The sequence below is a fragment of the Acyrthosiphon pisum genome, chromosome X (assembly GCF_005508785.2).
Source record: "Acyrthosiphon pisum isolate AL4f chromosome X, pea_aphid_22Mar2018_4r6ur, whole genome shotgun sequence".
Lineage (NCBI taxonomy): Eukaryota > Metazoa > Arthropoda > Insecta > Hemiptera > Aphididae > Acyrthosiphon > Acyrthosiphon pisum.
Window position 1 is genome coordinate 127477764 of NC_042493.1, and position 12931 is coordinate 127490694.

General features: G+C 27.2%; 1 protein-coding gene across 1 annotated transcript in view; it reads right to left on the reverse strand.

Annotated features, from left to right (window-relative positions):
- Window positions 1–9399: 9399 nt before the first annotated feature.
- Window positions 9400–12931, reverse strand: part of LOC100160221 (testis-specific serine/threonine-protein kinase 3-like) — an 11154-nt gene continuing 7622 nt past the window's right edge. Inside the window, exon 4 of the mRNA XM_001949196.5 lies at window positions 9400–9753. Within this exon, the coding sequence (XP_001949231.1) occupies window positions 9657–9753 (97 nt within the window). The 3' untranslated portion in view covers window positions 9400–9656. The remainder of the gene's footprint in view (window positions 9754–12931) is intronic.

Below are 12931 nucleotides of genomic sequence, written 5' to 3' on the forward strand. Positions count from 1 at the left end.
TTATTTACAAATATGCAAAGCTTATAAATTATATAAAACTGATTTTTTTTTATGTATTTATTATTACTTTAACAATTTATTGTATGATAACTGTCAGCGCTATGAATATTATGTTTCATTGTTTTCACTTTTTAATTACTTAAAATAAGTAAATTAAAATCCAAAATAAACATGTAATTTTATTTGATTAATGTTATAAGTTATTAAGTGATATATATTCTTATAAACTTAAAATTAATAAAATGTATTTACTAAAAATTAATATTATGTCCAACTATTCTGCAATTTGTGTGTTGAACAATTAATGTTCATATAAAAACATTTTTAAATTAATATATACAAATACAATGTTAGGTGTACATTGTCGAATATGTCATTGCATGTTGTTTTATTTCACAATAGTTTAAAAATATCCAAAACATGCAACATAGTGGCCTCTATATTCAAATAAGTAAACCCATGTATAAATTATTTTTATCATGTTTATATCCCTACTTATTTTTTTAGTTTTTTATTAATTTACAAAATTGTAAAATGTGATATGCATTTTTTCAAAAATAATATAATAATGTAGCTACATATATTTAAGCATATTTTGATAATTTATAATACAACAAATCAAGTAGAAGAAAAACTTTTATGAATTTCTAACAAAAAAAAAAAGTTTACAATATATATTTTTCAAATATTCCTTATAAGTTTTCAATGGCGCATGTTTTAAGCTAAAAATTGGTTTGATACGAGTCATCATGAATGAGATACACAAAGCAAAAAGGTTCTATGTCTTTAAAATTAACATATTCGTTATTTTTGAATGTATTAGATTATAATGTATTAGATAGAAACTTTTTTTGAGGATAAAAAGGTTCTATAATGAACAACAAAAACATTATTAAGAGTAAAAGAGTCCTATCACTACCAATAACACAATAATATCAATATGTTGATACAATAATTGTTGTGTCGTGGTCAAAACAAATGTTTCCCATCCATAGATAATACATACAATTATAAATATACCTAGTTAAGTATAAAACATTACATGGTGTAGATGAGTCTCTTCAAATTAACTTGTGTTCTAACTCGACTCCTAATTTTATACAGTCTTTAAAAAATAATGTTTACCAGTATCAACTAAAAATAATCCGAAAATAATTAAAGAAAAAATTCAAGATATAGACTATTTATATAAATGTATGCTCGAAGATGAATATATGTTTTATACTAATTTGTTTTACAGATATGAAGAAACTTAAAATAAAAAATAATACACACAAATTATTCTTAGAATTACGTAGCTTAGTATCTTAAATGTTAAAAACATATTATTTTTAATTTTGATTCTATTTTATTTTATTTTTATGAATATCTATTAAGTATTAAATGTATTTAATGTTGCTTCACAGTATTATACATTTCTACAGAATAATTTAAATAAAAAGTGATTTAACAAAATAATTAATAATTGACATTTTAGATAAAATTATATCATATTATGTTAGCCTGACTGATCAAAATTGTGTAATGTGCTATAGAGTAAATAGGTTCTATCTATTAAATAAAAAATATTTAGCGAGTAAAATATTCCTTTGTATAGAAATTTTTTACTCCAAACTGTTTTTTTGTTGTTTTTTATTTTTAAAGAATTTACTAAAATAGTGAGATGCTATAATATTTGCATGTTATATTGTTATAGAAAATATGCTTGATTTTTTAATATCAATTTTAAACAATTATACCTATATGATAAAATGATATTTAACAGCAAACCTTAAAAATGCTCTCCTGAAAAATTAGATATTTTGATATAGCACTTTTTTATTCTCAGCCCACGTGGTATTTTTATCTCTAACAAATACAATTTCAAAACTGAGTTTAATATTAGTTAAATATTCTTTATTTTACCTCATTATAGTATGATATATATATATTATATTATATGGTTAATTTAAATCTTGTGAAATAATTTGATAGTTTTAATTATGAAATGTATTAATTAAAATAAAATTAATAATAATCTAACTAAAAATATATTTATTAATTTATAAAATCATAAAAATATAAAATATATTGGTATATTCCTATTGTTTGAAGGCAATATAATCAATAAAAAAGTGGGTGTCGCTCTGCTGTATAGTAGGTTACAAATGGGTCACTGTAATGGATGGTGTCAAATTTGTATACAATCATATAATATCATTGTATACGAAAAACAAATCTGATCAAAGAATATGTTATTACTAATTAAATTTGATGATATTATTGTGAGTAAAGTTATTTATTTACCTATTTATGTGGAACCTTGTTTTAAACAAATGAGCAGCATGGTTCACGTCGGGGCCGCTCTACGAATACCTATAACCTTACTTTTTGTAATTACACATTCAAGCGTTCAGAGAAGGAAAACAAGTAGATGTCATCTACACTGACTTAGGGGAGGCGTTTGACTCAGTTAACCGTGAGCTCCTAATTGCAGTATAAAAGCCTATAGATTTGGTGATCCACTTCTCTCTCGGCTTAATTCATTTCTGATTAATCGCGCACAATGGGTAAAACTATTTAATAAAAAATCAAAAAGTTTTTCACCGTTCTTCTGGTGTCCCCCAAGGTGGACATTTATCCCCTTTCCTTTTCTCGCTGTTTGTTAATAGTGCTTGTTCATCTTTTAAGAATTTCCAGCTGGTATGCTTTGCAGATGACATGAAATTATTTATGAAAGTAAACTCAATAACTGATTTAACTAACTGACTAACTATTTATCTACAAGACCACCTCAATAATTTTGTCGCTTGGTCAGAATCACTTGGTTTGACTCTTAACATTAAAAAATGCAGATATATGACATTCTCAATGTTGAAACTAATCAAACACTATTTGAGGAAAGTATAGGTCAGGAATCAGGATCGCCTTTCTAATATTGCTAAAAACTTCCTTAGGTGAATACAATATTTAATACCACCAAAGATATAAATTGGTTTAGTTTATAAGTATATTACTTCATTATTTAAATAATCATAAATCATAATATATATATTATCTATATTTATATATGATATAAATCTCAAGTGTCTACGGTTATCGTTTTTTAATAAAAAAAAAAAATAAAAAAATCGCTACATGAGTTAATATTCAATGTTGTAAAAATTTGAACTTCAAACGCTCATAAAAATTTTATTTGACTTTATTGTAGACATTTTTTTTGTTGATAAAGGTTGACAACCTTATAAGGAATCTTGTATTACATTTTAAAATCTTAGATTTAAAAATGAATTTTTTTAGGAGTTTCTAACTCAAAATAATTTGCACATTTTTGTGATTTTATACCTTTTGTTAAAATTCGAACTTTAAATGCTTGTAAAAAAATTGTGATTATGGATTTTTAATATTTTTCAAATGTCATTGTAACAATGAATCAGGAGACTTGTATTAAATGTTCACGCATTTTTGCCTAACAAATAAAATTTGTTTGACATTTATAGAAAAAAAATATTGACAATTCCGTAAACAGCTCAAAAATAATATAGAAAATGTTAATTTAAACATTTACTCAAAATTTCATCTGTCTACCGTAATTTTTTTTAAAGTTACACCAAACACTAAAATCGATTTGATCGTAAATCGATTTTGCATAAAAATTCCCATTTTTCATTAATTTTTGTTTAGTTATCCCCTGCGTTTTTGAAAAACTATTGAGAATTTCAAATTAATAATCTAAATATTTGTGTATCATAATTTCGCGAAGTAACGACTAGTTCACGGCCCATGGTGCCAGATTTACAAGTTAATCGTATAAAAATTGTGATTATGTATTTTTAATATTTTATAACTACCATAAGATTGTAACAATACATTTGAAGTTTTGTATTAAATTTTCAAGCGATTTTAAACAAATACAATTTTCGTATCAGAAAAGATACTGTTGAAGAAAATCTAAACACTTTTACTGTACTAAAAGGTTATGACAGACACAAAAAAAAATTAAATAAAAAACACATATCATTGTAAAATAAAAACATATATGATCAGACACTATTGTTTAGTGTACCTAATACCTTCCTTAAAATAAAAATTGATTGTGTTGCGTACACCCACTTACAGGAGATAGTGACAAAAATGGATGATGGTAGTTGTAATAATGATCGACAATTGTTGTTTAACATGATGTTTTCTTAAAATGCAGGATAAATGTCACAAGATGATTTGAAATTTCTTTAGACTATTCGAATCAACGAAGATTGCTGGTACGTTAGAAAATAAGTGATTGCTCGAATACTTTCCAAGTCCTGAAAACGTCGTTAACTGAATTTATTATCTTAGTCAAAAGAAAGAGTGATGCACAGAGGTCTAGTGCGGAAGTGCTCGTAAGTAAATTGTGGAATCACGTCTGAGGATGGGCCGTTTCGGGTACCACCCCTTAATAGTCCTATATCCCTCCTCCTTACTTGTCCCTGTGCAACCTGTGCCGCCGTTTCCCATGGTCCATGTGGTCGCTTTCCATAATTAGATAGTTGACTATAATCATAGTGCATGTGTTGATCTGTGACTCAGGGCTGCAGATGTGCCTATTGCTGGCTATTAGTTCTATGGTCAATGCGGGGTACAGGTTAGATTATTCTCGTAGAGCGTATTTTTGTGTACAAATTACATTAGCACCGGGCGCCTTAATTGGTTCACATATTATTCTGAAGAAAATAGTTCATTTCTGCCTGAAGATTGTCTCTTACCATTTACTCATCCATCATTATTGCGGTGCATATTGAAGGCGGTTTCGTAGCTATTTCATTAGATTACAACTTTTTGTATTGTTTAGTTAATTTTTAAAATTTCTATAATTGTATTTATATTTACCTATGATACAATATTACATGGTAAATGGTAATAATTTTATATTACCCCTAATATTAATATTATATAAACAATACTACAACAGTAGGTAGGTATAGATACATATTGTATTATAATTCGATTTCTAGGATTTAGGCGTATATAATTAAAATTACAAATCTAAGTGTATAAATCTACCTAGTGTATAAATAAAAATGTTATTTTTTCAAAATTAATTAAATTAAATTTTAATTACCACCCACAGCGTTAAAATCGGTGGAGAACGAGTGTTGATTCTAATAATCATTGAAATACATACACGATTCCGCATAATTTTAAATCCAGCGTTGCCATTTTGAAAACAAAATATAGGTATACTATTGTAACATAATATTATATTACAAATCATTTTGCAAGGCTGGGCAATAGTTAACGATTTAACTCATTAAGTAAAGTTAAAAATTTTTAAAAAAGAACTCAATGGTGTCAATTATGTCAATGACTAAATTCATTTCACCTGTATCTGTTAGGCTTTGGGAAAATATTGGAACTAATTTTATCTCAGTGCAGTAGACATGTAGAATATTATATACCTTTATAATATTTGTAGCGTTAGTACGGAGCATAAACGTAATTTACATTTATCTTATACTTTATCTGCGAAATTAAATTGATGGAATTTTAACAATTGGTATTTGATAAAATGGATGTCATACGAAAAAATGAGTTTTTGTATCAAATTAATGCTTATGAAATTTCATATAAAGCCTGTTATAATTCTTTTAGTCAAAACAATAATAACCATAAGCCCAAGTTACAATATAATGTGTAAAATGTAAACTAAAATCATGATTTCCCAAAGTTTTATTTTCAAAAACGCAAAATCGTTTAAAACTCAAAATGACAAGGCTGGGCCTTAAAATTAAGTTAAAACGTTAAGTTAATTGACTACTTACTTTTTTTCAAACAAACTATTAACTTAACGAGTTGACGAAAAATATACGAGAAACTTTCAACTTAACTTAATTATTTTAAAAATAACTTAACTTAATGAGTTAAAATATATAGGGTAATCGATAATTGTGAAGGACCATTCGATAGATTTAACTTATAGTAATAATTACTGTATTACAATTATTATTGTATCCACCGAAAAGATTGAAGGCGTCAAGGGTAGGCAACCAAAAATGCGTGCACGATTAACGTTTCCAACGCGACAGTATGACAACGCCTATTTCCAAGATATAGGAAATCCAACACACAGCCCAACGATGTGACGGGGGGCAACAATGACGCGACAATGGACACGAAGGAACTGAAACGCTCCGACACGCGAGGGAGTGACTTTATACAATGGGAAATAGGATTATGCAGTTTAAGTATATGGTGGGGGGGTCTCTCTGTGATCGAATCGGTATGGTGCAATGACCACAGCACTTTCGTTCACAACAATTGGATATAATCTTACAACTAACTTATGCTACGGAAGTATGTCCGGTTGCCACGATATCCATTGAACGATCCAGAATGTCCACGCATCAATGACTGAGGTGGAGTTATGTGGTTGGCCGATCCACAGCGTATTGCACCTGGACGACCTGGGCGGCCACTCACACAACGCACAATGGTTGCTGGCGGACTTACGCTTATGACGTATGATGTCAATAATGATGCAGCTGATGATATTGCAATTATCACCGTACGCTCAATTCTTATTGACTATAGTCAGTTCGGACTATCTAACAGAGAGGTAGGTATTATAAACGGAACCAAATAAATAAGTACTCGCCGAATTGTGAACGATATATGATTTATTGGTAGTCGGTGTATAAATGATTTGCAGACTCAGTATCCGCGAAACCAGAGAAAATTACAATGATTATTGTGTCATCTTACTGATGACGACAATGATAAAAAATATAACGTGTATATAAAAATGAATACGAACGAAATAATGGAAGCTGCTTTACTAGCGAGCGTCTCCAGTACACACCACAACAGTAGTAATACAGAATTATAATAAGAACACTTTTTGGTTATGTTGACACACAAGGTAAAAAACAAAACAAAATATATAAACTATGGCAGTGTTTACATTGATTAAGCAAAAACATTAGAAATACGTTTGTATAGAATGGATCATGTGTGTAATGCGTATAAAGGGACGGTGGAGAGCGGGGAGAAAAGAGTTGTCCATTGTGCATGCTGTACATTATCACCATTACAGACGGAGTGGCGGAAATGCTGACGACAGCAGCATGAACATAAAAAGTTCGTTAACTTGCCCAGCTTTGCAACATGATTTGTAATATAACATTATGTTACAATAATATATATTTTATTTTCGGAATGGCAAAGTTGCATTTAAATTTATGCGAAATCGTGTTTATATTTATGTCATTCTCGGATTCGTATATGCATTTCTATGACAATTAAAATCAACACGATTAGCGGAAACGTTTTATAGCTGTCAAAATATAGATATGTATATTTTTTATTGAAGTAAGATGATACAAGTTTTATAATAATATATATAAAAATAAGAATAAACTATATTACCTATACTTATGTATACCTATTGTGTTTTGCGATTTTTGTAACCTTTTGATGAAAAATAAAATTTGTATAATTTATATTTTAATCTATTATATTATTATGAGTTAGATTTTGTCAATATCAGTGGCAGTTTTAAGACTGCAGTTAACTTATACATAGGTCAATAGCCTCTACTTAATTTTCTAAACAACTGAAAATATTATATAATCATTATGTTCACTATTTAGTATTTACTAACTTAATCTATAACATCAAAGTACAAATATTGTGTTTGTAAAAGTTTATTATAATACACATATTGTATATTTTGCTTCGTCATTATTACTGGTAGATATACCAACAGTTTCAAACAATATATTTTCAAACTAAGGAATGATGACCATTAATTTCTACCATGACTGTCTATATTAATCATTACTCATTATACATTAAATTACATGGGTATTAAATATAATTTCTGTATCGTGTTCATTTTATTTTTAAAACGTAAAATACCAAGATATTTGATCTATTGACAATGATTCTCTAATCAATTATTATTATCATGTAAATATGGTAATCATTTTGATATTTTGTTTTAATCTCCTTATAGAAATAATGTTTTTTTATATTATAGAACCTTATAAAAATTCAAATATAAAAATACTCGTTATTGAAAATTAGATTTAGTTCTTCAAGTATGTAGGTACCTATAAACATTTAATATCAATACTTATTTAAAAAACTGTAAATTTACTTATTTACAACGTAATCTATTGTAGTATTCTATATAAGTAATATAAATGAAATACTGTTTATTGGTAACCGCATCACTTGAGAAAGGCTGAATCAATTTGGCTAATTTTTTTTAAAATTTTCTTAATAGGTAATCTGACTGAGGATTTTATGGGGGGAAAATGTAAAAGTAGCCCATGAAGAGGTGGCTCAACACTCACACAGTCACATCATAAATTATTAATTATATACCATGTATTATTTATACCTCACATACACATTTTGAGATTTAAGATGAAAATAAAAATTTTTTTATTGTTAAGAATGGTTGCTGTTTGGTACATCTTACAAATTATAATAGAAACAAATAATAGAAATAATAAGTAAAAATAAGTATTTATTTGTACCTATATAAATAGGTTAAATATATATAAATATATATATATATATATATATTGCCATTGCTTACTCGGGAAGATGAGGTAAAAGAATGCATCAAATCTTTCTCGAACAAAGAAATTATATCTTAAAACAAACATGAGAGTTTAATGTTTGTTTGCAGCTTATATACTCAAAAATTACTTGATTGATTTTGTGAATATTTAAATTTGTTTTTAGAGATATCAGGAAAGTTCAGAAAGTAGTTTGAACCATGTTCGACTTATACCAAGTGGCAATTAGTGCTATATCCAAACTTTCACAGCCGAATTGTCCATCCCCGACGATTTAGATCACAAGGCGAGGTACACCAATGCTGATTTTCCCGTAAACTGAGGTAGGTGCCTACACTAAAACCAAGATACACCAATATATATCATACATCCTTCGCGTATAACTTCAGGAAAAATATATGAAACATCTGAGTATATAACTTACTATTGTTCGAAATCTACATTTAAATTAAATTCATTCATTTTTTTTCTAATAAACTATTAAACGCATCATTATATATTGATATAAGTAGTCTTGCCTATTTATTAAAAAAATACTAAAAGAGTTTAGTTAATATATTTATCAACACGAATAATAAATAATCGATAGAATAGTTTAGGGCAACTTTCAAAATATATGCTATCGATGTATACAACTTTACACTCACATCAAAATGTGAAATTTGTCGTCGTTGAAAATGCTACACATTAATATTCTTTTCGGTGTTATTTATTATTAAAGTATGTCTACTAGTGAAACACCAATCATACAGAAATGGCAATATTATTATTGCGGGAACAACTCGGAACATTCACTGAAAAACCTGTGGACGCAATTCATATGCAGCCCATTATATAAAAAACAGAATTGACTCAAAAATTTAAGTTTATTATTAAAAGTGTAGGTACATTATAATTGCTACACATTTAATATTATATTGGGACATCTTGGAAATCAGATAGGTATGAGATAAGAGCTTGTTTTTACTTGTGTTAGCTTTTAAGTATTTAATTTTAAAGAAATTTTTTTTCGCTGTGAAATTTAAATAAGTACTTCCCGAGTTCTGTCTTTTATAGTTCTATTTCGATACATTTATTGAACGTGTAGAACTCATGAATTTCCTTGGTAGTTTAATGAGTATGATATGGGTTTTGCTGTTTAACCCATGGATGATGTTTTACTTGATTCATTGTAGCTCTTTTATTAACGTCTGGTTCTAAAATAATCCTGTAATAAAAACATAGTTTGAATTTACAATAATTACTACTTTTAGGTACAACGTTTTAAATTATGACTAATTTTAAATAGTGAGACGGTCATTTTTGAAACATAAAAATAAAGAAAAGGTGGGCAAGTGCAGGGTGTTGCTCTGCTGTACAGTACCTAGGTTACAAGTAGATTACTGTAATGGACGGTCTTCAATTTGAATTCGAAAAACGAAAAACGATTCTGAGCGAAGACGATCAGTCAGCCTATGAAATACCTAAGTATAACTAAGTATATTTGATGATATTATTGTGAATAAAGTAATTTATTTACCTATTCACGTGGAAACCTTGTTTTAAATTTTAAATCCTTAGCTATAACAGTTTTGATAAATTTGTAACTATAAAATCATTTTTAAATGTTAACTTTGATAAATGTTGTCCAAATTCAAACTTTAAACGCTTATAAAAATATAGTCATTTGTCTTAGAGTCACGTCAAAAACCAAAATTGATCCATAGATAAAATGATATACAATTATACATATTAGTAATATTATAGTGCAATGGTACTATTTTGTATGGTTATGAAAGTAATAATATACGAGTGATCTACGCAAGCACCTACGTAACCATTTAGGGCAGTGGTGGGGCAGGCCACTTTCGATGCGTCATGGAACACCACAATTTTAGACCTTAATTTTCTTGTAAACAAGAATCATTTTATTTCTTTTAGCAGGTTTATAATAATAATCTTTATAACTGATCAAGTTTAAGTTTAACAATTTAACGCAAATTACCAATTCTAGGTATTAACAAGATAATAAGTTAAGACAGTAAAAGGACAGTAAAAGTGCTTGGATTTTCTTCAACAGTACCTTTTCTGATAGGAAAGTGAATCTAGTTGGTACTTTGGGGGGTCAAAAGTTGAATTTTTCCAATAATTTTCAAAAGCGCCGTGAAAAACAAAAGAAAAATTAAGGAACATTTTCATTGTCATTTTCATTGTCTTTTTGAGGTAATCTAAGGACTTATTTTCTTTCTTACAACATTTCATAAAAAAACGTTAATTTTTTATTTTACTACAATAATATGATTTAAGTTATTTTCAGCGTCTGTATGTATTATTTATTCATAATGTTTATATTTACATCCATATATTTAATATTTGTGATCGATTCTTAGGAAAACAGTATGGCTTTTAGTCTTAGTATGGTAATCTAACAGCCTATTTTGTTTTCTACAGAATTTCATAAAAATATCTTCAATTTTTTTATTTGATTAATTAAAATACATTTGTAATTTGTGAACCATGTCTAAGAAACAAGTTAATATTTGTATTTTCAAAACCCGGTTTGGAAATTACTTGACGGTTCAAAATCATAACAGAAATGTTTGTATTATTATGGTATTGCTTTGGTTTTATTTTTATTTAATATTTTTTTAAAAACAAAATATGTCAAAACAATTTTAACTTTAGGAATTACTTTTAATCAACCATGGAAAGTTATGTTATATTAACTGCCAATTAAACTCTTTAAGTTTATGGTTGATTAGAAAATTAAGTAACTAGTTTACTTAAGCATTAATGACCACCTTTCGAATAATATATAGAAATGTATTGTAGTAAATATAAATCGGCTTTCCACGGTATTAGGGAGAAAAAATCGACAACATGAGATATTCAGTGTAAAATACAGGGTAACGTTGAGAAAAAACATCCTAAGTTTTTTTTGCATCAATCATTATCATTTTTTAGATTCTGAGTGGAACGATGAATGTATTGATTTTACAATAATGTGTGTTTTTATTTTTATTTATTTTTTATTTTTCTTTTGTGCCTGTCATCACCTTTTAGGACAGTTAAGTGCTTGGATTTTCTTCAACAGTACCTTTTCTGATAGGAAAGTGAATCTAGTTGGTACTTTGGGGGGTCAAAAGCGCCGTGAAAAACAAAAGAAAAATTAAGGAAAAACGGGAATTTTTACGAAAAATCTGTTTTTGAGAAAATTGATTTTGGTTTTTGGTGTAACTTTAAAACAAATGACCGTAGATACATGAAATTTTCAATGGTTGTTTATATTTCATTTTTCTATACACGATAATATTTTCAAAATATTTTGATTTGTTTTGAGCTGTTTACGGACAATTTCAGTTTCCAATTTAATTAGTTTTTTTTTTCTATGAATGTCAATAAAACTTTATTTGTTGAGTAAAAATACTTGAAAATTTAATACAAGGCTCCTACTTATTGTTACAATGACATATAAAAAATATTTAAAATCCTTAGTCACATTTTTTTTTTCATTAGCATTTAAGGTTCAAAAATTTACAAAATATGGAAAAATCACGAAAATTAGCTAATTCTTTTGAGCTAATAATTCGTAAAAATTTTTCTTTTTAGAACTAAGATTTTAAAATATAATACAAGATTCCTTATAAGATAATCTACCTTTATCAAAAAATTTATCTATAAGAAACTCAAGTTAAATTTTTATGAGCGTTTGAAATTCATATTTTTACAACATTGAATATTAACTCATGTAGCGATTTTTTTATTTTGTTGTAATTAAAAAACGAGTGACTGTAGAAACTTGAAAATTTCACTGAATGTTTGTATTAGCATTTTCTATATACGATAAAATTTTGAAAATAATTTGACTCTTTTTGAGCTGTTTACGGACATTGTAAGTTTTCAATTTTTTTAGTTTTTTTTTCTATAAATATCATTAAAGTTTTATCTATTGGGCCAAAAAGTGTAAAAAATTAATACAAGGCTCCTGATACATTGTTACAATAGCAGTTGAAAAATATTAAAAATACATAGGCAAAATTATTTTTTATAAGCATTTGAAGTTGAAATTTTGACAAAATTTATCAAATTTAAAATTGAATAATTATTTTGTACTTAAAAAATTATAAAATGTTCAACTTTTATATCTAAGGATTTAAAATTTAAAACAAGATTCCACGTAAATATTTAACTCTGTTACCAAAAATTCTAAGAAATACATTTGCACAGTTTATTTTTATAGTCATTTTAAGTTCAAATTTGGACGAAATTACATATTAAAAAACCTGGAATAACTATTTTAGTTATGTTGTTGTGGTTGTATAATATTATTCGTGCGTACTTGAAACTTCTAAAGTATACTATTATATATCTATGATAGTACCACGGTTTGTTGTTGATGTATAACG